Source organism: Mustela lutreola, chromosome 4 (genome assembly GCF_030435805.1).
Source record: "Mustela lutreola isolate mMusLut2 chromosome 4, mMusLut2.pri, whole genome shotgun sequence".
In the NCBI taxonomy this organism is placed as follows: domain Eukaryota; kingdom Metazoa; phylum Chordata; class Mammalia; order Carnivora; family Mustelidae; genus Mustela; species Mustela lutreola.
The window spans coordinates 76,520,491-76,548,120 of NC_081293.1; the positions used below are offsets into that span (position 1 = coordinate 76,520,491).

At 43.0% G+C, this 27,630-nt stretch overlaps 1 protein-coding gene and 1 long non-coding RNA gene across 2 annotated transcripts; one reads left to right on the plus strand and one right to left on the minus strand.

Moving 5' to 3' along the window:
• Positions 1 to 3,276: 3,276 nt before the first annotated feature.
• On the minus strand, positions 3,277 to 27,536 carry LOC131830054 (interferon-induced protein with tetratricopeptide repeats 1-like). The gene is made up of 3 exons (XM_059172455.1): positions 25,836 to 27,536; positions 15,957 to 16,071; positions 3,277 to 6,021 (listed from the first exon to the last, which is right to left on the minus strand). Exons 2-3 carry the CDS (start codon positions 15,959 to 15,961, stop codon positions 4,575 to 4,577), a joined length of 1,452 nt encoding a protein of 483 aa, XP_059028438.1. The 5' UTR covers positions 15,962 to 16,071; positions 25,836 to 27,536; the 3' UTR covers positions 3,277 to 4,574.
• LOC131830080 (uncharacterized) lies at positions 6,019 to 11,358 on the plus strand. The gene is made up of 3 exons (XR_009353071.1): positions 6,019 to 6,403; positions 9,528 to 9,590; positions 9,846 to 11,358. It is a non-coding gene; the product is annotated as an uncharacterized LOC131830080 (long non-coding RNA).
• Positions 27,537 to 27,630: the final 94 nt, after the last annotated feature.

The following is a 27,630-nucleotide window of genomic DNA, read 5'->3' on the forward strand; positions in this document are numbered from 1 at the left end:
TTATTTATTTATTTATTTATTTAATTTTTGTAAAGATTTTAGTGAGTGAGAAAGAGAGAGCAGGAATGGGGGAGAGAGAGGAAGAAGACTGCACACTTAACAGGGAGCCTGACACAGGGCTCTATCTTGGGATCCCAGGATCCTGGGATCATGACCTGAGCAGATGTTTAACCAACTTAAGCAACTCAAGCAGATGCTTGAGCCACCCAGGTGACCCAGGAAGCCACATTTTAGAAAAGGTACTGAACAGCTTGTTGTGGGCGAAAAATAAACCCATATTTTCCTGTTTACCAAGGATGTAGAAAAATTTAATAGCACTCCTGTGCTTAAAAATTTTTTCAGTGCATTGATTGTTTTCTGGCTCATTCCTACTTCTTTCCCTTCTTTTCTTTTAACAGTATCTGAGCCGAGAGATTGTCTTTGCTTATTACAATTTAGATGGAGAGCAACTAAGTAATCAGAGGTAAACATGAACAGAAAAAAAAAATCCTGCTTTTCTAGTTATATTGTTTAGGAATTCAAATTCAGAAACACAAAAGCCATCTGTAAAAATTTCAAAGGAAGGTACATTTTCAGGATACAGAAAAAACGTGCCTGGCTGTTCCGCGCATGTTGAACATATCAAAATTACTAGATGGAATTTGAATATAGATCTTTTTTCACAGACTGTTGGATTGGGTGTGTTCTTGGGAAAATCAGTAGTGCCCTGTCTTTGAATTCATTCTGATCAACATGTAAAACACAATAGCTAGTGATAAAGGGAAATAGAAAGTGAAGCATGGCAGTTGATCTAAAATCTCCTTGGGAAATGAAACTTAAGTAGTAACTCTTCTAAGAAATAGGTGGTAGGAGAGGGTTTCTCAATGTTGGAGCTACTGCCACTTGGGCTGGGTAATTCTGTGTTGTGGGAAGCTGCCCAGCATCGTGAGCTACGGAAGCAACATCCTTCCACGTGCCCACCAGATGCTAGTAGCACCCTGCAGGTGCAACAGTCAAAATCGTAAGTTGCCAAAAGCAACAGCCCCGCCCCGCCCCCAAGGCAGCTTTCTCTTCTCCCCTCACACCTCCCTCCTTGAGAATCAATCCCATAAATAACACCCTCATGTGTTTGTTTGACTTCATTTGAATTTATCCTCGCAACACAGCCTGAGAGAGAGAGAGAGAGAGCTGGATTTCAGGTAGGAGAGGAAGAGCTCACCACAGATGAAGAGCCGCTGGAGATGGAGTTCAAGAAGAGGCCTGGGTGAAGGCGTGGAGAATGTCAGAGAAGGCCTGTTGGGACTCTGGAGTGGAGGTGGCTATTAGCACATTTGGTGTGGCTGAGGATAAGCCACAGAGGTGTGGATGCAGAGTGAGGGTGGGACATTCAAGCTGGGGCAGGCTACGGGGTGGGGGTCCCCATTCCCAATGCAGTTCCCTCACGAGCAGCAGCAGGAGAATGGAGACATCGGTGGCTGGGAGGGTCCCCAAGGAACTGAAGCTTGCTGTGGTGTGTAGACAGCAGTAGCAAAGATCTGGCCTAGGGCACCTTCACAGTAGTGAATGGCAGGAGCTGTGGCTTGGTGTGATTTAGGGGATGTGAAAGATACTCCCTAGGCACTTGGAGAAATTTTGGAAACTCTAAATGAGCACAGCAGCTGAGGTTCTGCCAGTCATTTCCGTGGGAGTAGCCAGCTCCTAGAAGTCAGCTGTCAATTTAGAGACTTCTTGGTAATGCCTGAAGATGGTCATGTGTAATTTGGGCAATAGTGTTTTCAATACCAAAAAGCATCTGTTTTTCTGGATTTGCTGCTTCTTGTTTTTCTCCACAAGCATCCAGGCTCTTCCACGTGTTAGAGCTACGGAGCCCTGAGGGTTCAGAGACCTCCTCCAGAGTAAGGAGGGAGGGGTTAGAGAGATAGTATTCGGTTAAAAGACACTCTAATAACTGTGGTCTCTGCAGACTGTCAAGCACACTTCACATAAACACATCACATAATCCAAACACTTATTTTGCATGAATGAGCTCTGTTTTCGGGCAGCAAACAATGGATAGCAATACCTGGGAAGGGTTGCCTAGTCGAGAATCAGCCAATTATCCAACAGTTCTTTACACTGAGTATTTCTCAGTCTGGGAGAGTTGGCAGTGGTCAAACTCATTTTTAGCACCACCTGGCTCCTACCCCAAATATATAGGCACTACAAGATGCCATTTTTTCGCTCTTCTAAATCTCTGGTTTTAGTTACAAGTGAGTGGAGAAGATTGCACCTCTGTAACTCTGATGCCTGCCCTTCGATGATAAAAATTCTGTCCCTTCAATTCCTATAGAATTCTGGTAGAAATCCAAAGGCCTGTGCAGTCCGTTTGTGAATTCCTTGAGGACTTGTATTCCTGTGGATCAGGGTCCCCAGCAAGAAATGCAGGCAGCCTCTCATAGTTGGAAAAGGTACAAGAGGACTTGTCCCTGAGAACCTCAGGAGGCAGCGTGGCCATGCCAACACTTTTGAATTCAGTCCAACAAAACCCATTTCAAATTTCTGACCTCCAGGACTGTAAGACAATACATTTCTGTCATTTTAAGCCATCAAGTTTTATTTACTTGTTACAGCCGCAGTGTGAAATTAATATATACTCCCCCCAAAATAAATACAAGAATGAAAAAAATCACGTGGTTTCCTTACTTTTTTCTTCTTAAAAATACTGCTCGGTGTGCAACCGCTTTCATTAAATGTCGTACTCAAAGGTGATTGTTACTGATGGTCTCTCAAATCATTTAGTATCCTTTTCCAATTTCTTGATCAAGACCAGAAAATGACTGAATAAATAGTGCTTCAAAAAGCATAAAACAGGGGCGCCTGGGTGGCTCAGGGGTTAAGCCGCTGCCTTCGGCTCAGGTCATGATCTCATGGTCCTGGGATCAGGCTCTCTGCTCAGCAGGGAGCCTGCTTCCCTCTCTCTCTCTCTCTCTCTCTCTCTCTGCCTGCCTCTCAGTCTACTTGTGATTTCTCTCTGTCAAATAAATAAATAAAATCTTTAAAAAAAAAAAAAAAAGCATAAAACAAGAGAAGCTGCTTGGAACAATTTGGCAATAAATTAACTTCATGGAGAAAATTGACCTTGACTTGACTGTGCACTTGTTTTACTGTTTCTCTGTCTGGATTGTGAACTCCAGGAGGTTTGGGAAAATGTCTGCTTTCTTCACTGAAGGACAGCAGCATATGCCATCCTAAAATAGGCCCCGTCGTCGGCATATGGATTATTGTTTCTATTTTTAAAGATTTTCTTTATTTATTTGAGAGAGTGAGAGAGGGAATGCGCACGCACATGAGCAGGAGGAGAGGCAGAGGGAGAGGGGGAAGCAGGCTCCCCGCTGAGCAGGGAGCCTGATGTGGGTCCAATCCCAGGACCTAAGGCCATGACCTTAAGCAAGGCAAATGCTTAAGGGACTAAGCCACTGAGGCACTTGGTATGTGGATTATTTTCAACTGAAGGCAACTGAGAAGAAGCAGATGTAAGGAACACTTTCTGCCATCCCCTATCTGCCTAAAAGCAGTACATGCCTTTGTGAAGGTGTCCTCTTACCCTCTCGACCCCTCCACCTGGAGAGAGAAGTTGATTGCCTGAGACAACTCTAGGCCTTTATCAGCGCAGAGTCACTACTGGAGAAATCTACACAACAGACCTTATTAACTAACTCTTATTTTCCATTAATTTCCCCCATATATTTACCTTTCTATAGTTTGCCACACTAGAAACTCAAGGTTCTTTTCCTTTTCCTTATCCCTTCTCTAAATGTAATGTTCATTTCTTAGAATGCTCTGGAAGTCCAGGTTTTTGTTTTGTTTTGTTTTTAAGATTTTATTTATTTAACAGAGAGAGAGATCACAAGCAGGCAGAGAGGTGGGAGCGTGGGTCGGGGGAAGCAGGCTCCCTGCTGAGAAGAGAGCCCGATGCAGGGCTGGATCCCAGGACCCTGGGATCATAACCAGAGCCAAAGGCAGAGGCTGAACCCACTGAGCCACCCAGGTGCCCCGGAAGTCCAGGTTTAAACCACCCTTTGAGTTACTCATTGCTGGGTGCTCCCATGTATACGTGAGATGCATGTGTTGATAAATCTGTTTTTCTCTTGTTCATCTGTCCTTACAAGTCTCACTGTGGGGTCCTGGCCAGTGAACCTAAGATAGGTAGAGTAAAAAGATTTTTTTCCTTCCCCACATCACCATATTTGGTATCTAACACTGACAATGATTTGTTGATAAAAATGAATGAATTAAACATTTTATTTTACATAAATCCACTGCTATATTTGCTACAAATCTACTCAAAAAATTGCTTTTCTGCTAGATAACATTAACAGAGAAATGGTTCCTCTCACTCTCACATACAGAAATGTGTGTATATCTGTTTCACTCCTCACTACTGACTACTAACAATATTTTATAAGGTTTGAGTATAAATGTTAAAAACTTCTATCACTATAGCAGATGACTTAATTACTTAATATGTTTCTGAAAGTAGCAAGCAGAAAAAAATGACTACAGTTTAGAGTTTAAGTTTAGAGTTACCTAAAAGTCAAACAGAATGTGAACGAGGTTCACATTTCCATGGCTAGGGGTTCTGTCTCAGAGTTCCCAAAGTCAGCCGCCAGCCGCAGGGCGCGCTCATAGTACTCCAGGGCCTTATTTATCTCTCCTTTGACTTTATAGACGAACCCGAGAATGCTCAAGCTTTCTACATCTGATGCATTTCTACGAAGTTTCCTTAAAGCCAATTTCTCCAAAGAATTGATACTTTTATCCCTCGACAGTGATGCCTTCTCTATTTTTATTGCTTTCAGATAATGGATAATTGCATTGATCTCACATTTCTTTTGAAATTCCTGAAACTGACCATAGTGGAAATGGATCTCTTGCAGTTTTTCTTCTTCGAGTGATTTCAAGCAGAGCACTTTTTGGTACGTGTCTTCCGCTCTCCCGTAGTCGCCGACTTCTATGTACATGCCCGCCAGGTGTATGTAAGCAACTTCAAACGTGGGCTTTTGTTCCAGAGCAAACTGAAAATGAGATATGGCTAATCTTGCCATTCTGTCAACATTTTCTCTGTCCTGTCCCCTGGGCTGCCAGTTGGCAGCTCTCTTGATTGCGATCACCTGTGCCCTGTAGCAAAGCCCTACCTGGTGATGCAGGAAGGCAGAGGACGGGGTGGCCCGCAGAGCCATTTTTAAGAGCCGGAGAGCTTTATCCAGACAGCCTTTTCTTCGGTAAAACTTGGCCGCATACCGGAAGACATAGGTCTGCGAGGACGTGTTGCCTAGTGCTTCTTCTATGTACTTTTCTCCTTCGGCTTCTTGGCCTACATCCTGGAGCTTCAGGGCAAGGAGAGCCTTAACATACGCATCTTCTGGGTTTAGCCTGATGGCCTCTCTCAGGGGCTGCAGACAAAACGCCTCGCTAACCTGTGTTGCTTTGTTAAAGCTGTCTAGGCGGTAGGTGGAGATCGCATACCCAGTGCTGAATTCAGGGTTTTCTGGGTCCACTGCCAGAGCCTTCTCAAAGCAGGCCTTGGCCCGTTCATAATTCTTCTTCCCTCCGCATTTCAGCAAGGCCCACCCCTCCTCGCAGTCCATCTGGGGACACTGCACTCTGTAGCGGGAGGAAGCCCCGAGCTTCTTGCAGACGTTCTCCACCTTGTCCAGGTAAGCCTGGGCTTCCTGCGGCCTGCCCATGCGGTGATGCAGCCAGGCGTAGTTGCCCCACGTGACCAGGCTTCTCACCTCTGACTGGGCAGCCTGTTCCTGCCGGATCAAGGCTTCAGCTTCCCGCAGGCTCCCCAGGGCTTCCTGGTTCTGGCCCTTGAGGTGTTTCACGTAGGCCAGCAGGTTGTGGATCCCCGCATTGTATCTGGTGTCCAGGAAATCAATCTCATCCAAGATCCTGTTTTCTAAATCGGGCAGCTCGGTGGCTTCCACTAGCAACTCCCACGTGAAGTGACATCTCAGCTGAACCAGGCTCTCTTCAAGGAGATTCCCTTCGGATTTGTCACTGAAAACATAGAGGACAATTATTTGCGACTTTAGGAGCGCTCAGTGTAATGGAAACGAAGCCATCACTTTGACTGGTCAAATACCACCCCCACTGTTCTTTCCTTCCCAATATCTGTTATTCACTTCAGGACTTTAGTCTGTAGATTTTGCAACAAATGAAGACCACCTAGGAGGGATGATATTTGTCCAACCAACTCTTTCTCTGCACTTATTACTTGGAAATAATTATAGATTGGCTGATATTTTCAAAGAGAGTACAGAGGTCCGGGCGTGCCTTTCCCCCAGTTTCTTCCGGAGATTGCACCTTACTGAATGATCGTACCAGAGCAAAGATGACTGACAGTGAGACAGTATCTGTCAGTTCTTCATCATTTCACCGCGTGAGTAAATCCATGGAACCACGACCTCAGTCAAGATGCAGAATACTTTATCATCACAAATGCTGCCCTTATACTATTCAGAATCACACCTGTTCCCCTCTCTTCTCCTCACCAAACATCCCTAGCCTCTGGTCAATTGTTTTCTTCTTTATGATTTGGTCACTTCAAGAATGTCATATCATGGAATGATACAGTAGGTGACATTTTGAGAATGCCTTTTTTTTTTCATTCATCATAATGCCCTGACATCCATCCATTGTTCAGCTTATCTATGGTTCATTCCTTTTTATTGGGGAATGATATCCCGCGGCATGAGCATGCCACAGTTGGTTTACCTATGCATCTATTCTAGGATGTTTCCTAGGAAACATCCTAGAATTTTCGGTTTGGGACCTATTACAGATCAAGGTGCTGTGAAGAGCTGTGCACAGACTTTTGTGTGGACATTCATTTTCATCTCCATGGGATAGATGCCCAGGAGTGGCATATAGGTTATATGGTTAGTATGTGCTTATGTTTTTAACTGCCCAACTATTTCCCACAGTGACCATATCATTTTCCATTCTGACTAGAATGTATGAAGGATCCAGTTCTCTGCATTCTTAACAGCATTTGGAATTTTCATTTAAAAATGTTTTCTTCTTAGCTCTCTTAATAGGATATCTCATTGTGGGCTTAATTTCCCTTCCCTAAGGGCTAATGCTGTTGAAAATCTCTTCCTGAGCTCCTTCATCACCCACAAATCCTCCTTGGCAAAATATCTCTTCATATCTTCTGCCTGTTTTCTATTTGGATTGTTTGTTTTTTCATTGTCAGGTTTCAAGAATTCTTTATAGATTCTAGATATGAGTCCTTTGTGAGGTGTGTGATTTTCAAATATTTTCTCTCGGGGTGTAGCTTGTCTTTTTATCCTTTAATAAGGTCTTTTGAAGAGCAATAGTTTTTACTTTTTTTCCTTAAGATTTTATTTTTTCGACAGAGATACAGTGAGACAGGGAACACAAGCAGTGGGGGAGAGGGAGAAGAAGGCTTTCCACTGAGTAGGGAGCCCAATGCAGGGTTCGATCCCAGGACCCCAGGATCATGACCTGAGCTAAAGGCAGATACTTAACGACTGATCCACCCAGGCACCCAAGTTTTTACTTTTGATGAATTATAGTTTATTGATTTTTTTTTTTTTTTTGGTCTCTCATGGATCATGCTCTTGGTATCATGTCCAGGAGTTCTATAGCAAGCACTGGGTCCTGAAGATTCTCTCCTATGATTTCTTATTCTTTTAATTAATTAATTCTAAAAATATATTATTTATTTATTTGTCAGAGAGGGGAGAGCACAAGCGGGGGGGGGGGGTGGCAGAGAAGAGGGAGAAGCAGACTCCCAGCTGAGCAAGGAGCCCTATAAAGGACTGAATCCTAGGGCCCTGGGATCATGACTGGAGCTGAAGGCAGATGCTTACCAATGGAGCCACTTAGGCGTCCCTTAAATTTATTAATTTTTTTTTATTTTAAAGATTTTTATTTATTTCGTAGCAAGAGAGAATGAGCAAGCATGAGTTGGGGGAGTGGCAGAGGTAGTGGGAGCAGCCAACTCCCCACTGAGCAGGGAGCCCAACAGGAGGTTCCATCCCAACACCCTGAGATCATGACCAGAGCCGAAGATAGACATGTAACTGACTGAGCCACCCAGGTGCCCTGCCTGTGATTTCTTCTACACATTTTATAGGTTCACTTTTTACATTGTATCTATGATTCATTTTGAGTTAACTTTTGCATAATGTATGAAGATTAATTTGATGACTCATTTTCTGCCTATGGGTATCTGGTTGTTCCAATCACAATTTGTTGAAAAGACTTCTTTCTTCATTAAATTGCTTTTATACCTTTGTGAGAAGTCAGTTGGCAAAAATTATGTGGGATTATTTCTGGGTTCCTTATTCTGTTTCCCTGAGCTATGTTTTTATCCCTACACCAATACCATATAATTTCACTTACTGTAGTCTTAAAATTGTGTAGGGTGATTCCTCTCACTTTATTCTTCTTAAAAACTATTATTCTAGTTCCTTTGCCTTTCCATATAAATTTTAGATTTATATTGTCTATATTTATAAAATACCTTGCTAGAGATTTTTTAATATTTCTTTTTAAAAAGACTTTATTTATTTGGTGGGGAGAGAGAGAAATTGTGTGTGTGTGTGTGTGTGTGTGTGTGCAACAGAACATCTGTGGGGGCAGAGGGAGAGGGACAAGCAGATTCCCCGCTGAGCAGGGAGCCTGACTGCAGCTTGATCCCAGGACCCCAGGATCATGACCTGAGCTGAAGGCAGACACTTAACTGACTGAGATACCCAGGCAACCCATTGTTGGAATTTTGATAGGAATTTTATATCAATTAAGGGAGAATTGACAGTTTTGGTATGTTGAGTCTTCTAATCCATCTATATGCTGTATTTCTGTTTATTTAGACCTTCTTTGATTCCTTTCATAAGTATTTTGTAGTTTTAGGCATTCAAATCCTATATATTTTATGTTATATTTATAATTAAGTATTTATTTTAAGCAACCTAAAATTCTGTTCTATTTTAACTTCAATTTCCACATGTTCATTGCTGGTATACCTAAATACAATTGGGTTTTGTACATCAGTCTTACATTCTGCTACCCTGATGGGCTCAGTCATTAGTTCTAGGAGTTGTTTTATAGATGGGATTTTCTAGGTAGACCATAATGGCATCTGTAAACAGTGACAGTTTTATTTTTCCTTTCTGAGCTATATGCCTTTTACTTCCTCTTTTTTGCTTATTGGAGAAGAACTTCCTTTACGTATCCCTTTAGGGTAAATCTTATGGTGACATCCTTTAGTTTTCCTTCATCTGAGAATGTTTTTTGTTTTTAAAGATTTTATTTTTAAGTAATCTCTGCACCTGACAGAGATTTGTGGGATTCGAACTCACAGCCCTGAGATCAAGAGTTGCACATTCCACTGACTAAGGCAACCAGGTGCCCCTCATCAGAGAATGTCTTGATTTCATCTTCATTCTAGAAGGATATTTTTGTTGGATATAGGAGTTTGGGCTGGAAGTTTCTTTCCTTCAGCACTGGAAAAATGGTGTGCCTCTTTTTTCTAGACTCCATGGTTTCTAATGAGAAATTAGCTGGCATGAGAATTATGGATTTCCGCCCCCGCAAAGGTAAGGTATCATTTCTGTCCATTATTTTGTCTTTAGTTTTCAAAATTTTCACTGCATTATGTCTTGGATGTCTTTGGGTTCATCCTTTTTGGTGTTTGCACAGCTACTTAAAGTTAGTATGAGATTGAATAATTTCTATCATTCTATCTTCAAGTTCATGAGTTCTTTCCCTGTGTTCTCTGTTTGGTCGGTAGGTAAGGCAATTTCTTTTGTTAGGTGAGGGAAAGGACACGTCCTCTTACTCTTTCTCTGTAGGATACACATGGACTTCCCGGATAGAGAGGTCCAACCAAGGTTTCAAACAGTAGAGTTGGATTGGAGAATGTGGGGATGCATTGATCTGACTCGCAATACAGAACTGATCCTGCTGGTGTTTGGACAAGACAGCCAAGAGCATCTTGCACAGGCAAGCCCTGCCCAACAGCCTTCAGCATCAGGGAAAGAGAATTGAGAAGAAGATGCTCAACAAGTTCAAGTCCGAAACAGTGGCCTTTTACTTGGTAAAAATGTGGGCCCATCCGTGTTAGCTCCCTTGACATCTGGTATCTCCACCTTGCTCCTGACACTTCAAAAGTGTGGTAGAATTCACCAGTGAAGCCATCTGGTCCTGAATTTTTCTTTGTTGGCAGAGTTTTTACATTTTATGGAGGCACATACCTATTGTCACCTGATCATCATCTCGTGTTTTGGGTACTGAGTCAGAGTGGGGAGACGTGTCTTCCTGTTTTCCCTCTCCACCCTCCTGTCACGTTGTCTCAGCAGAGGTATGGGAGGAGGACCTCCACCCAAGGCCTCAGAGAAAGAGACTACGGAATGAGGGGTCCTAGCTTAGGAACTGCAAACACGTGAAGAGATGATGAGCCAGAGAGGTCCTGCGAGCGTTTTGGACTGCAGCTCCCTTCAGAGACTGCACTTCACTGGCTGTGCAATGTCTGGGGTGAGGGAGGCAGCCGTCTCTCACGAGGCCTGTCAGGGGAAGCCTTTGTCCAGCAGGACACATATGGAGATTTAACTAGGAGTTGGAAGACTCATAAAAAAAGACTAACACCGGGGCTCCTGGGTGGCTCAGTGGGTTAAAGCCTCTGCCTTCCGCTCAGGTCATGATCCCAGGGTCCTGGAATCGAGCCCCGAATCAGGCTCTCTGCTCAGCAGGGAGTCTGCTTCCTTCTCTCTCTCTCTCTCTCTGCCTGCCTCTCTGCCTACTTGTGATCTCTGTCTGTCAAATAAATAAATAAATAAAATCTTAAAAAAAAAAAAAAGACTAACACCAATTCTTCTAAAATTCTCCCAAAAAAGTGAAAGAGGAAAAACACTGCACTTTCAAATTCATAAATTCTATGAAGCCAATATGACAGAGATATCAAGGTCAAATAAGACAAAAACACAAAACTAAACTACAGACCAATTTTCTTTGTGAATATTAATGCCAAACCCTCAACAAAATACTAGCATACAGAACTTAACAAGATATGAAAAGGATTATACACCATGACCAAGTAGGATTTATTCCTGGAATTCAAGAATAATTCAATGTAGGAAAATCACTCATTTTAATATGCCACATTAACAAAATGAAGGAAAAAAACCCATATGGTCATCTAATTGATGTAGAAAAGGCATTTAACAGAATCACAACACCCTTTAATGATAAAAACACTCAACAAACTAGAATAGAAGGAAATTTCCTCAACATAAAAAGGAAATTCCATAGCTAACATCACCCTCAATGGTGAGAGACTGAAAGCTTCTCTGTTAAGATTAGGAACAAGGCAAGGGTGCTCACTTTTGCCACTTCTCTTCAACGTAGTTCTGGAAGTCCTTGCCAGAGCAGTCAATCAAGAGAAGAAATAAAATACATTCTAAGTTGGAAAAGAAGAAGTAAAATGATCTCTGTTTACAAATAACATGATTTTGTACATAGAACGTCCTAATGATTTCACACAAAGCCTGTTAGAACTAAGAAATGATTTCGGCAGAAATGCAGCATGCAAGATCAACATGTAAAAATCAGTTGTGTTTCTGTGAGTTAACAATAAACAAGCCAGGAAGCAAAATAAGAAAACAATTTTTTTTATAATAGCATCAAAAAGAATTAAATACTTAGGCATAAAGTCAACCAAAGAGGTGGAAGTTTTGTACACTGGAAACTACAGAACACTGCTGAAAGAAGGTAAGGAAGACACAAATAAAGTAAGAAGCATCCTGTGTCCATGGCCGGGAAGCTTTAATACTGTTCAGATGTCAATACCACCCAAAGCAATCCACAGACTCAGTGCAATCCACGTCAAAATCCTAATGGTGTTTTGTGTTGGTTTTTTTGTTGTTGTTTTTGGTTTTTTGTCTTTGTTTTTTGCAGAAATGGAAAAATCCATCTGAAAATTCTGATGGAATCTCAAGGGATCACAAAGAACCAAAATGATCTTGAAAAAGAACAAAGTTGGAGGTCTCATACAAAACTTACAACAAAGCTACAATAATCAAAACGGGGGTATGGGCATAAAGAACGACATATTGATCAGTGAAACAAGATAGAGAGCCCAGAAATAAACACTCGGGTATAAGGTTGCATTTGTCTTCTAGGGCTACCATAATGAAGTACCACGGACTGACTGGCTTAAACAACAGATATTTATTTTCTTATAGTTCTGGAGGCTGGGAGGCCCCAATCAAGGTGCCTACTGATTTGTTTCCTGATAAGGGCTCTTACTGGTGTCCACATGACTTTTCCTCTGTGGTGCATGGATTGAGAGAGAGTGAGTGCACTTCCTCTTCTTCCATAAGGGTGGGCCCTTATGACCTCAGTTTACCCTTAGTACTTCCTCACAGGCCCCATCTCTAAATACAGTCACAGTAGGCGTGAGACCACCTATATGATGGTCACCCGTATGACAACCACCCTTCAACATATGACCAGAGGGACACAATTCATTCCATAACAATGGCCAAATGGTTTTTAATACATGTGCCAGGACCATTTAATGGAGAAAGATGTTTTAACGAATGGTTGCAGGGGGCACTTGGGCGGGTCAGTCAGTTAAGCATCTACCTTCGGCTGAAGTCATGATCTCAGGGTCCTAGGTCCATCCGGCTCCCTGCTCAGCAGGAAGTCTTCTTCTTCCCCTCCTTTCCCTGCCCCTCCCCTGACTTGTGCTTGTTTGCTCTCTCAAATAAATAAAATCTTAAAAAAAATAACAACCCCCCCCCAAAAAAAAACAAATAGTGCCAGGAAACCTGGATAGCCACATTCAAAAGAATGAAGTTGGACCCTTATACTAGATACTAAAACAAAACAAAACATTAAGCTCAAAATGGACCAAACTACAAAAATCTTAGAAGAAAATAGGAAAAAAACCTCATGACGTTGGATTTGGCTGTCTTGGTTAGGACAGCAAAAGCAGAGGCAACACAAGGAAACAGAGATAAATTGGATTTCATAAAAATTAGAAATGTTTGTATATCAAAGGGAACTACTGACAGAATGAAAAGACAACCCACAAAATGGGAGAGATTATGTGCAAATCATATATCTGATAAGAGATTAATATCCAGACTACATAAACAACTCTTGTAACTCAACGACAAAAAAAACAAACAACAGGGGTGCCTGAGGTGCCTAGTTGGTTAAGCATCTGACTCCTGATTTTGGCTCAGGTCATGATCTCAGGGTACTGGGATTGAATCCCCCATTGGACTCCCCGCTCTTTGGGGAGTCTGCTTGAGATTCTCTCTCTTCCTCTCTTTCTACCCCTCCCCCTATTCATGCTTTTTCTCTCTCTCTCAAATAAATCTCTAACAAGAATAAACAACAACTGACTAAAAAATGGGCAAAGGAATGAAGATTTCTCCAAAGAAGATAAACAGGTTGCCTTAAACACATGAAAGAAATGCAAATCAAAAGTAAAATGAGGGGGCGCCTGGGTGGCTCAGTGGGTTAAGCCTTTGCCGCTCAGGTCATGATCTCAGGGTCCTAGGATGGAGCCCCGCATCAGGCTCTCTGATCAGCAGGGAGCCTGCTTCTTCCTCTCTCTCTGCCTGCTTCTCTGCCTACTTGTGATCTCTAGCCATCAAATAAATAAATAAAATCTTTTTAAAAAATAAATCTTTTTTTAAAAAAAAAAGTAAAATGAGATACCACTTCACATCCATTAGGATGACTACTATCAGCAAAAGAGAAAAAAGTGAGTGTTGATGAGGATGTGGAAAAATTAGAACTGTTGTGCATTAATTCTGGGAATATAAAATGGGGCAGTTGCTGTGGAAAATGGTGATGATTCTTCAAAAAATTAGATTTGTCATATGAGTCAGCAGTGCCACTTTGGGGTATACCCAAAACAAGTGAAAACAGAGACTTGAACAGGTATTGGCATGCTTACATTCATAGCAGCATTGTTCACAACAGTCAAAACGTGGGAGCAACCTAAATGCCATCAAGAAATGAATGGAGTCTATATACAGTGGAATATTGTTCAGCCTGAACATGGAAAAGGTCATTCTCACACCTGCTACAACATGGGTGAACCTTGAAGACATTATGCTGAGTGAAATAAGGCAGCCTCAGAAAGCCACTTCTTGCATGCGTCCATTGATATGACATATCCACAGTAGACAAATCCAAAGAGTGAAAGCAGATTAATGGTTGCAAGAGCCTGGAGTGAAGGATGAGTGGAAATCGACTCCTTAAGTGGTGTGGAGTTTCTCCTCAGAGCCATGAAAATATTCTTGAAGGCGATACTGGTGATGGTTGGACAATGTCGTGAAGGTACTAAATGCCACAAAATCATACACTTGAAAATAAGTGAAAGTGGCTAATTTTACCATACATATATATTATCACAATAAAAAAATCATGCTACTCACCCAAGAGAAATTCTACAAGTGATATATACATATTTTTCTCTAGTACGTGTTGAAATAAACACAAAAGCACTAAAACATAAAAACTGATAAGTATGCAGTCTGAAATGATCTCATGCACCTCCCCCACTGGTACACTTAAAGAAATACTGGTTTAGGGGCACCTGCATGGCTCAGTTAGTTAAGCATCTGCATCTTCAGCTCAGGTCATGATCTCAGGGTCCTGGGATGGAGCTCCGGGCTGGGCTCTGCACTCAGCATGGAGTCTGCTTGAGATTCTCTCTTTGCCTCTGCCCCTCCCCCACTTCTCTAAAATAAATAAACAAATCTAAAAAAAAAAAAAAAGAAACATTGGTTTAAAGGTTAAATAAGGTATCACTGACTAGAAATTCTGGTTCCTGTCTCAGCTCTATCATTTGTTATCTGTGTGATCTTTAATGTTTCTAAGTCTGAGATTCATTATTGCAAAATCAGTATGATCTGAGTACCTGCCTCATGGCTGTCTTTTGAGGATTAAATATAATAGTTTGCATAATACTTTCAGAAGCCAGGCTGGTACTTAATAAGCATCAAGGAAGCGATAGCTACTTCTATATTATCATCATTATTATTATTTCCTTTATCAGTGATAACCCCCTCTATCTGTCTATGGACCAGGGAGGAGGGTTGATCATAGGCTTGTAATTATGCACTTTGTGGAACTTCCGTCACTTCAAATTTTGTCCACCGGAGCACTGAGGGGAAATTTGCAAGTCGATATTATTTAAAATTCTTTAGTCTGTTAATATTAAAGATGATTTAAATCAAGATTCAGTTTGGACAACATAGCAATTCCCACATGAGGGCCTTTAGCTACGGGAGATGTGGATGTTCCCAAGCATGCAACTCTGGTCAAGCCCCGTGGCCCGGAGGATATCAGGGCTCTGAGGAGCACTGGCTTCCCTAGGGGAGACGTAATCTGCTCATCTTAAATCCAGTCAGATTGAGAAGACCTGCTATGGGAACCCAGAAGTACAGTGAGAAAGGTCTTTTTCTCTAGGCTGTGAGCTTCTGCGACCCCATGCCCATAGCATTTTCCTCAAGAATCTGAGAGAACCCAGGACTGTGGCTCATAGAGCTGTGTGGGTCCCACTCTTCCCCCACAGTGATGAGCCAGCAGAAAGCACTGTCTTTTTCCAGACCAAATGTCCCTTCCTTCCCTCGGTCAGATGGTACTGAGTTTAGGGAAAAGAATTTCGGAGATTGGGGGTCATTTTCTCCCTTCCTAAGAAACTCTTTTCCTGCATCCCTCTGCTTCTTTGGGCTTTATTATGAGGTAAGCTTGATGCTAACACAAAGGAACAAAGGAAAAAAGAATTTGCCTGAATTAGCGAACACTCAGTCCACAAGCAGATGCTCAGATAGAAGACCAGGGAAACTTAACATTACTGAAACAAAGTCTTTTGAGATGGTTTTGATGAAATTTTTTCTAAAACTTTAGACTGAAAGGTGGGGAAGCAGAGAAATCCTTACCTCATGGCTGTGATGAATCAGACAACGGTTCTGCAGTGTTCTGCTGAGCTGATGGGCTCTTCTGAGATTCCCGCGAGTCTTGAGGATGTTCTGCACTCAGTCCCAACACAGGGTTCTATCAGATAGACAGTTAATGGTGTCAACTGTGGGCGTGTTGTTACCAAATTAAACTGGAAACCAAGATAAGAACCGAAAGTGGAAACTGAAACTAGTTAGCAGAGTTCCTGCTTGGGGAAAATGAAACAAGGATTGCTTTCTTTGTTCTGTTTGAAAAACCGGATTGAGAAGAGGCTGGTGAAAGCAGTTTCACTGATAACCCCAATTCCTCTTTCAGGCTCCACATGGCCTTGTGGGGAGTGGGCAGGGGGTGATGCCAGGCATGTAGAGTCCACGGAGCCCAGAGCCAGGGATGCCTGTGCACATCAGCTTCTGCAAACTTGCCAAGTTCTCATGCCCCAGATCTGTGCCTCTGGTGGCTCATCTGGAAAGAAAGTGCCCCTTTCATAGTATAAAATTCTGTGTATATATCTCCAAACTGGAGTCTCACCCCAGACTTGCTGCACTTATCCAAGAGGTTTTGTTTCACTAATTCTACTCTGCGTTTGTCTTGCATACCCTTCCAAAGAATGGCCAGGGGCAGTCATGGCCTGTGTCCTTGTTCATTGGAACAGGGAGAATGTCTGTGCTAGCATCTTGAGACTTCAAACAGAACACACTAGACCTTAATGCTCTCCAGGTTGGTGGTCTAAAGTGTTCTTTTTCTCAGACCTGACTCTCAGAGCTGGCAGGAGCCCCGTCCAGTTCTGTCAAGTTCTCTAGGTGCCTGTGGCTCTGATTAATTGGCTTATACAATAAAAGATGCTAGGACACCTGGTGGTGCAGTTGGGTAAGCATACAGCTCTTGGTTTGGGCTCAGGTTGTGATCTCAGAGTGGTGAGATCGAGCCCCACGTCCGGCTCCATGGGCATCGAATCTCAAGTCGGCTTGAGATTCTCTTTCCTTCCTCTGCCCCTCCTGCTCCTGCTCTCTCATTCTCTAAAACAAACAAATGAATAAATCTTTTTAAAAAGAATTTTAAGGGGAGCCTTGGTGGCTCAGTAAGTTAAGCCTCTGCCTTCGGTTCAGGTCATGATCTCAGGGTCCTGGAATTGAGCCCTGCATGGGGGGGGCCGGTGTCTCTGCTCAGCAGGGAGCCTTCCCCCCCCCCGCCGCCCGCTGCCTGCCTCTCTGCCTACTTGTGATCTCTGTTTGTCAAATAAATAAAAATAAAATCTTTAAAAAAAGAATATCGAGTGCTTATATAGATTTAGTATTCGTAACAACTCTCAAAAATATAATAGCAATTAATCCAAATAATTCTCAAGTTCATGTGCCCTAAGGTTCATCTTTTTTTTTTTTTAAGATTTTATTTATTTGAGAGAGAGAGAGCACAGAATGGGGGAACCCAGGCCAAAGTCAGACACTTAAACGGCTGAGCCGCCCAGGTCTCCCTATGGTAAATCTTTAATGAATAAAAACTAACTGAATTTAATTAAAAGAGGCATGTTTTCAGAGTTACCAGCATTAGATGTAATACAGATAAACAACAACTTCTACCTGGGTTTACTAATCATACAAGGTCATATTACCTCTGTTACACAATTTGTCAGCAAGAAAGATATGTTGGAGATAACAGCTGTTTAATGTCTTGTGAAATGTTCATGACTCATCTAAACATAATTATTAAGAACAAGTGAATTAAATAGATGTAAGATAAAGTTTATAAATTAATCTCCCAACAATAGTAATGTCTTCAGAAATAGTGTCCCCAAGTCTTTTTTGGTAACTTAAAACCTTAGAGTTTTGCTAAGTTAAATTAGGTGATGTAATCTTTAAATATTTAAGTCATTTCTTTTTTTTTTTTTTAAAGATTTTGTTTATTGATTTGACAGACAGAGATCACAGTAGGCAGAGAGGCAGGCAGAGAGAGAAGGGGGGGGAGGAGGTTCCCTGCTGAGCAGAGAGCCCATAAGTCATTTCTTAATAGGATAATACATTAAGACATTGAGCATAAATGTATTTGCTTTTGGCTTTTTAATTTTTGCTTTATATATAATCTCTCTATGTAAGTTTATTTTCTTTTGGTTTTTAATTTTTACAGAGAGATTGTGTGTGTAGACTTTATATATATTTAGGCCTATTAATAAATAGGGGGTTTTTTTGTTTTTATTTGGCAGACAGAGATCACAAGCAGGCAGAGAGGCAGGCAGAGGGAAGGAGGAAGCAGGATCTCCGCTGAGCAGAGAGCCCAATGCGGGGCTCGATCCCCAGGAACCTGGGATCATGAACTAAGCCCAAGGCAGAGGCTTTAACCCCCTGAGCCACAGGCGTCCCAATAAATAGGTTTTATGAGGAGGACTATACTTCTAGAAGTTATGAAATGTGTTTATAAATTTTCCAGGCCAGAATTATTCTTTCTTAGTTTTCACTAGGAAATAAGAATTCTAAGAGTTAAAAATTCTAATTAATATATGTAAAAATAAAACTACCAAGAACGACATTTTCTTAGATTATAGGTCTGTTCTTTTTTTTTTTTTTTTTAAGACTTTGTTTATTTGAGAGAGAGAGAGGATGCATACACACGTGAGTGGTGGGAGGGGGAGAGGAAGAAGGAGAAACTCTAGCAGATTCCATGCTGAGCACAAGCAACCAGTGTGGGGCTTGATCTCAGACCCTGAGATCATGACCTGAGCTGAAATAAAAAATTGGACACTTAACCAACTGAGCCACCCAAGCGCCCCCTGTAGGTCTGTTCTTAGTAAGAAAGGTTTCTTTATCCCTAATATAATCTGCCTGGGAAGCAGTGATTCTGGGTTTCATCTTTATTACCTCATTGATTACTTAGAAAAACTTAAGTCTTCTCTCCTCAAAAAGAGGTAAGGCTTTTGTAACTATATCTCCTCCTCCTCCTCCTCCTCCTTCCTCCTTTTCTTCTCCCCACACCCCCTCCTCCTCCCCTGCTCCTTCTTCTTCTTCAAGATTGTCCGTGAAATCCTTTTGTCACTTTGGTTGAATTAGTAAGTATCGTCTCATAATTTTCTGTGATCCTATTTAGCCATGTGTCCAAAGCTTCTGATATTCCCTATAAACCTCCCCAAATCAAATTCTAAATGAAGTCTTTTTGGCCTGGAAGAAACTTTGGGATTTAAAAATATATATATATTTTATTTATTTGACAGACAGAGATCCCAAGTAGGCAGAGAGGCAGGCAGAGAGAGAGGAGGAAGCAGGCTCCCGCTGTGCAGAGAGCCCAATGCAGGGCTCAATCCCAGGACCCTGGGATCATGACCTGAGCTGAAGACAGAGGCTTTAACCCACTGAGCCACCCAGGTGCCCCTGGGATTTTTTTTTTTTAAGATTTTATTTATTTATTTGACAGAGAGATCACAAGTCGGCGGAGAGTCAGGCAGAGAGAGAGAGAGAGAGAGAGAAGCAGGCTCCCGCTGAGCAAAGAGCCCTATGCGGGGCTCGATCCCAGGACACTGAGATCATGACCTGAGCCGAAGGCAGCGGCTTAATCCACTGAGCCACCCAGGCGCCCTGCCCCTGGGATTTTTTAAAAAGACTTTATTTATTTATTTATTTATTTGATAGAGAGAGAGAGCACAAGTAGGTAGAACAGCTGGCAGAGGGAGAGCGAGAAGCAGGCTCTCTGCTCAGCAGGGAGCCCCGTGCAGGGCTCGATTCCAGGACCCTGGGTTCACGGCGGCTGCCAAAGGTAGCAGCTTAGCCAACTGAGCCACCCAGGCTCCCCTTGGGATGTTTTTTCGAAGAGGGTCCCTGGAGCATGACAATGATCTATTAAATCAATTACTCTTATCTGATATGTTAAATTACATGGGAAGCATTGTCAAAAAGTAGTCCTCGGCACCTGAGTGGCTCTGGTTAAGCATCTGATTCTTGATCTCAGCTCAGGTCTTGATCTTAGGGTCAGGAGTTCAAGCCCAGTGTGGAGCCTACTTTGAAAAAAGAAAATAGTAGTGCTAAGCCTTCTTTATGTTATATTTGCATGGAGTATGTTAACGTAATGTTCCAAAAAAATTATATGAAATTCCTAACATTCTTTTTTTTTTTTAAAGATTTTGTTTATTTATTTGACAGTCAGAGATCACAAGCCTGATGCAGGCTCAATCCCAGGACCCTGAGGTCATGACCTGAGCCGAAGGCAGAAGCTTTAACCCACTGAGCCACCCAGGTGCCCCAATTCCTAACATTCTGACAGCAGCTAACTGAGAGACTATTCTTGTAGCAGGACATTCGATGTAGCTTGCCTTGCTTCCTTTGATCCACAGCTTATAAAAAGGGATATGCTTCAATTTTACAAAAGCTTAATCAAATCCATAGAGGATAATCCTACTTTGGTAGAATAGCCTTTCCACATTGCTCCCTTTGGAGATGAAGACATTGAACATCATAGCCTCCAATCTGGAGATGTGGTTTATTGGAGAAGACATCTCCGCAAAGACTTCATCTAGCGGCACAAAATTAGAAGGCACTGACTCATGGATTCATGTTTCTCATTCTAAAAAGGCTCCAACATCCAACTGGATGATCAAATCAATTGAAAACCTCAAGCTGGGGTGCCTGGGTGGCTCAGTGGGTTAAAGCCTCTGCCTTGGGCTCAGGTCATGATCTCAGGGTCCTGGGATCGAGCCCCGCATCGGGCTCTCTGCTCAGCAGGGAGCTTGCTTCCCCTTCTCTCTGTCTGCCTCTTTGCCTGCTTGTGATCCCTCTCTGTCAAATAAATAAACAAATTTTAAAAAAAGAAAACCTCAAGCTGACCACATCCTAGAAAAAGAAGCAGATGACATCTGAATATACTCTCCTAAGAGTCAGGACCAAACCAGTACAATAACTCTTTCATAACTGACACACTTTAATGGGAGTTCCTACTCTCACCAAGATCTTGAGATTATTGTTTCTTTGTATAGGAATTTTTATGATTTTTGCTGTTTTACACTCAGTAGGACTTCTTCACTGGTGGTAATTAAATCTTAAAGGTATCTATATGCCTATTGTTTTTCCCTCCCTATCTTTACGTATATCCAACCTTTCTCCCATGGCTGCCCATCCCTAAACTTGCAAGCCCAATGAAGCTTGTGGGCCACTCCCCCAAACTGACCCTTGGCTTGAGCTCAGCTCCCTTCATTGCCTGTTAATGACTCTAGACTGGTTTGATGTATGCACCCAAGGGCTATATTTTTGTTTGTAGATATGAGCATCAGTTTTGGGTTTATGAATGTCTGATAATTAGAAGGCCTTGGTGGCATGTGTTTTTCCTGGTTTTTTGTTTGTTTTGTGTGTGTGTGTGTGTGTTTGGCATTTAACATCCTCTTTAACTTTCTCAAAATGGTTACAACCACTAATTCTGAATCTCACTCAAGAAAGAAAAGGGCTCTATCAATAATAGATGGTTACCCTGATGAGGAACTTTTTGAATATGAAGACAACAGCTGTGGTCATAGCCAAGGCTGTGACCTTCCTTCCAGATATTCTGGAGATCAGTTTAACCTATACCTCGGGATCATAAATTCATGGCTTGCTGTAGACAGGGCTGACTTAGAAGTTCTGAGAGGAGAAGGGAGTTGGGGGAAATTGGAAGGGGAGGTGAACCATGAGAGACAATGGACACTGAAAAACAATCTGAGGGTTTTGAAGGGGTGTGGGGGGGTGGGAGGTTGGGGGAACCAGGTGGTGGGTTTTATAGAGGGCACAGATTGCATGGAGCACTGGGTGTGGTGCAAAAACAACAAATACTGTTACACTGAAAAACATCACATTTTAAAACAAACAAACAAACAAAAAAAGTTCTGATGAAAAACATCACAAGAGCTGTTAACCAAAGAGCTCACTCCACTGCCTGAATCATTAAGACCCAGTGAAAATCTTTAGATTCCCTAGCCCAAGTGATCCTTGATGATAGAATAGCATTGGACTATTTATCTATAGCTCAGGTAAGGGTCTGTGCCATTGCTAACACTTCATGTACGAGGATAAACACTTCTTCACAGGTAGAAGCAGAACCCTTAAATTCCTCAGATGAGTTAAATCCTTAAAGAGACATCCACATTTTACATCACAATGGTGTGATTTTAGTTTATTTTAAGCTGACTTCCTATTGGACTCAGGATTACAATTTTTTGTGCTATTAATCATAGTTTTAATTTGTGCCTTATTTAGCATCTTCAAACTATTTGTGTCATGCATTTTATTCCTTTTTGCTGTTTCTTCCCAAAATATTCTGATGGTAACTCAGAGACCAGAAATGTTTGGCCAAGCCTTCCCTCCTGAACATCTTTCCTCAGCTGACCGGCTGATACATCTGGCTAAGGACAAAGCCCAAGATCCACTTCCCTGAGTCTCCCTGTTGCTCAAATGTGGCCACTGTCCTTAGGACAACAACTCCTGCATACACCTCTTTTTCTCGTCTGTGGGCCATGCCATACCAGAAATGAGCCTTCCTATGATGGATAAATACCTCTCTTCTCCCATCAGCTTGGAATTTGTTAAGAGGAAGGGCACCTGGGTGGCTCAGTCTATTAAGCATTTGCTTTTGGCTCAGGTCATGATCCTGGGGTCCTCAGATTGAGCCCTGCATCAAGCTCCCTGCTTAGCTGGGAGTTTGCTTATCCCTCTGCCTTTTCCCCTGACTCAGGCTCATTCACTCTCTTTTTCTCTCATAAACAAATAAAACCTTAAGAATTTTTTTTTTTTTGTTAAGAGGACACAGACTTGCTTCCCTGGAAAGCTAAATCTGGGGATGTCGGACCTGTACCATAGCCATTTGGGTAGCAGTGTCAGCCATGTTTTTTCATGTGGCCTGAAAATAATAAAAACAGAAGAAGCTTATTGAGAGAGAAGAACAGGAAGTGGTTGAGATGATAGAATAGAGAACTGAGGTAAGAGATGGAAGATTCTGATGCCTTTCGTCCACAGCTTCACCATTCAGAGTCAAGGGATAGGGACTGTGTGCAGTATCTTGTGGGGTCTCCATGTGAGTACAGAGTTAAATGAAACAGTCCACAGTGGCTGTGGACCTGGCACTGTACTGAGGGATGTTCCGAGTGGTGTGAAAACGCAGTAACTGCCAGATCTGCCTCACACCCTACAGGAGAGCTTCAGCCCACTGTTGCCCGTCATGGAGATTGGTGACTGGATTCTAGATGGCTGCGTGTGGAAGGAAGGATTAAAGGAGGCAGCCCCATTGTCACTTAGCATCCTAACTATAGAAGGAATCAACTGTAATATATAAAACCCCACTTTTACTGAAATGGTAAGGATTCTGGTGGTTACTTTTGGTTTTAATCTGACAGAAATAAACAAGCCACCGAGTTCAGGAATGAAGGAAATGAGCCAAATATCAAGAGCACTTGGGCAGGAATTAAGATCAAAGTGCTGTGGTTTGACGTAAGAGTGCCCAGCTCACCGCCCATCTAAGCTTCCTCAGAGGCATCCTGAACTAGCCAAAAAGTTCTGCATAAATAAATACTTCTCAATACCTGAGATGGGTTTATCCACGTGTTCAGACAAATGCTCAGGCCATAAGCAAATGCCAAAAGGAATTAGAAAAGCTCTCCTGTTTTGGGAAACAAGTGTCTTTGGAATTCTTGCAAAGAAAAGCAACTGGGTTTTTTAATTTTCATATGCACCGGATAGCATGCAGAGAAGCACACAGAATGTCTGTCATTATTGTGAGTTTGGTAGCTGTCCCAGTTCTAAGAGGCTTTGGCTCAGAATGAACAGATTTTCAGACTCTTGCCCATGAGTGACATTAGAGAGAGCGGAGAGGAAACAGCCAACAAAGGACACACGCATACACGCCCGTGTGTGTGTGTGTGTGTGTGTGTGTGTTTACAGCTGAGAAAGAAAACAAGAGCTGGAGAAAACAAAACTTTCAGAAAACGAAATTTTATCACTAGGTGGAGAGTCCATTACCAGGAGTCTTGGACTAGCTCCCTGAGTCCTGAGTGACTGACCAGTTGGGATGAGTCATTTCACCTCCATGAGCCTCAGGCTCCTCTGCTGGTAAACAGGGATTTGGAATAGATGATTGGATCTCAGCCCTCCCTGCACGCTAGAAGCATCTACGGAGTTTTAAGAAGAATGCTAACCAGGGGGGGGTGCCTGGGTGGCTCAGTGGGTTAAAGCCCCTGCCTTTGCCTCAGGTCATGACCCAAGGGTCCTGGGATCGAGCCATGCATCGGGCTCTCTGCTCCATGTAGAGCCTCCTTCTCTCTCTCTCTCTCTATGCCTGCCCCTCTGCCCGCTTGTGATCTCTGCCAAATAAATAAATAAAATCTTAAAAAAAAAAAAAAAAAGAATGCTAACTAGGGTGCCTGGATGGCTCAGTGGCTTAAGTGTCTGTCTTCAGCTCAGGTCATGATCCCAGGGTCCTAGGATCGAGTCCTGCATTGGGCTCTCTGATCAATGGGGAACCTGTTTCTCCCTCTGCCCCTCCCCCTCCTTGTGCACTCACTCTCTCTCTCTCTCGCTCACTCTTGCAAAAATAAATTTAAAAATCTTTGGCGGGGGGGGTAAGGAATAATGCTAACTAGGCCCTGTTCCAGGCTAGTTGAGTACATGTCTGGGAATGGGCCCCCACCCCAGTGTCTGTGTTAAATAGAAATCCAGGGGTGATTTTGATGAATATTTGGGCAGGAAGCAGGGCCTAGATGACCCCTGCAATCTACTGTATAACTGGGATTCTCTGAGGGACCTGGGACTCCATCCCAGACCTGCCTCCTGTTCTGTGTGGCAGATTCAGTGTCTTCATCACTCTGCCTTATTTCCCCACCTGCACAGTGGACAATTAACTCCACAGTCTTCCTGGTCCACAGGACGGCATGGAAGAAGAATGGAATTTTGAGTGTCTGGACCACTGCATGAAAAGCATGTTCTTGGCTTTTGGGATTATTCCCACGTACTTGCAATCACATATGTGGAGAAGAACTCAAAGACACAGAAATCCTTTGCTGTGAATGGTTTGATGGATTTCACATCTTTGGCTCTTCATGTGTCCTTTCAGTCCACCTTGACCCCCAGTCTGGCCTATTCCAACATTTTCAAGTACTAACTGAATTGTTATCATTGCCTTTTTGACATTTCAGGCTTATTTTGAAATTGTTACAGGCTCACAGGAAGTTGTAGGAAGAGACTTGTATGCCTTTTCCTCCACTTCCCTCACCCCGCCACAATGGCTAATTCCAAATGATTATAGTACAGGGTCAAAACCGGGGAAGTGACATTGGCACTTATAAAATCGTTATATATATATGTATATGTATATAAAATGATTTTATTTATTTATTTATTTATTTATTTATTTTATTTATTTGGCACAGAGAGAGATCACAAGTAGGCAGAGAGGAAGGCAGAGAGAGAGGGGGAAGCAGCCTCCCTGCTGAGCAGAGAGCCCAATTTGGGCCTCAATCCTAGGATCCTGAGATCATGACCCGAACCAAAGGCAGAGGCTTAACCCACTGAGCCACCCAGGTGCCCCCAACATTGTGTGTATATTTTAAAGATAAAATAGGTCATGATTTCATCTTACAAATTCAAATTTTTAAGATTTTTACTTAATCTAATTATGAATTTTTTCTCCTGATCTGGAATGTCTAAGTGATGCTGATGTTCATACAATCTATTCCACAATGCACTACAACAGCCTCAGAGTAAGGAAATCAACAAAACAACCTTCAAAACCATGGCTGGGTAAAGTTTAAGATTTTGTTCTTTTTTTTTTTGCTTTTCTTTTTGTCCATAAGATAGATCCTTCTAAAAATTGTGTCCAATTGCCGAGTACTGAAAACTCACTGGGGGTTGGGGGGATGTGATACTGACCTTTAGTGTGTTGGTTCCAACACCGTGGTGCCCTCAGAAAGTTCTTCGTGGTGGGGAGAACTGTAAGAAGAGTCTGGGGAAACACATCACCTCCCTGAATGCCGCCAAGCTGGGGCAGACACCTAGGAAGTTTGTGTGTCCCCCACCGTCACGTGGAGTTGGCCTGGCAGAAGCAAGACCCCAGCACTGCAGTGGCTGGGAGAACTGGTGCCCAGTGACAAACAGGGCCTTCCCCGGGGGATCACCCCTGGCCGTCCTGGGGTGCTTGGAAGATAGGCCTGTCTCTGGGAATTCAGATGAGCAGAAAGGGGCCCACACCCTTGCCAAAGGACATAATCGCCTGCACTGGGGAGAAGCTGCATGAGAGGGAATCTGGCGTCACTGAGTAGGACACTTTTGAGCAAACCAAGGCCACCATAGCTAATGCCAAGAACTGGAGCAAGGTTGTCCAGGCCTATGAGCCCATGTGGGCTACGGGTACTGGCCAGACTGCCACAGGAAGTACACGGAACGCTCCAGGGCTGGCTTACGTCTCACGTGGCCAATGCCATGGCTCGGAGTGTCGCATTTATCTGTGGAGGTCCCGGGACAGGAGCAAGCTACAAGGAGCTGGCAAGCCAGCCGGCTGTGGGCGGCTTCCTCAAGCCCAAACGGGGGGACAGCATCCATGACAAACTGCACCCCATCTGCTTCCCCACTCTTCCTGCTCGGCCAGAGACAGCGTAGCTCAGAGACCCTCTTACTGTGCACCCCACTGCCCCCCAAAACTGCACATGCTTCTGGATGGTTCACCTGCCCCCTCTCGTGGCCTAATCCAAACCGTACCCCCCTTCTTTATCTTTACCCCTTGTCCTGTAATAGTTGGGACCGGCCTCTCCTTTCTCCGCGTGCTGTCATGGTTAGCATGACACAGGGGACCAAGGTGGTTTCTCCTTGGTTGAAAGGGGAGAGGTGGGTCCCCTCAGTCCTCAATCAGAGCAGGAGAGAGAAGCCATCCTCTTCTCCCATCTGGCGCCATGAGGCCGAGGGCTGAGAGCCAGGGGTGCGGCTCTGTCCTGGGGTGCCGACGCCTGTGTGTGGTGTGTATCTGCGAAGTTCCACGCGTGGGGAAGAGAAACACCCGGCGTTTCAAACAAATCACTTGGGTTCTTTTCTCTCCATGCACTTTTATCCTCTAGCCTGTGTATGCTTCGGTTCCCGTGCCTCATTTTGGTGTCCCTTTTAGAGAGGGCCTTTTTAAACCTTTCTATCCTAATGGTTTTGTTTTGAGCATCAGCAGACAGAGAAAAGCTGAGAGAACTTTACAGCAAACACCAATACGCTCAGCACCTAGATTCTATGGTAATATTTGACTGTATTTGCTCGATTCCATATGTTTTCACCCATCAGGTCTTTGTCTATTAGTTTATCTTTCTTTTTGTTGTGTGGGAAAGCAGTCAGTACCATTAGCTGATAAAACACGTCAGTGTGCATACCGTGATGACTTCAGTCCCATCTTGTTTACAAGAAAAAGAAAGTATTTCTGCTCTAGTAGTTTTTGGCAGGTTAAATATAATAAAACAAAGTTGAAAAGGATAATAATGACGTGTTGTCTGTTCCGTGGATGTCCCCTAAGTGACCACCCCCAACACCAGTCAGTTCCCGCTCTCAGGAAAAAAACCAACCTTACAGTTCCGTGGCCTGTAGAATATTTAAAAAAGATTCTCGGTAGTGTTTGTATTCCCAAGGCTTCTCCCACGTCTGACCTTCTACTGCTCTAGAGGTTGCTTCTGTGTTTTTCAACTTCCACCCAAAT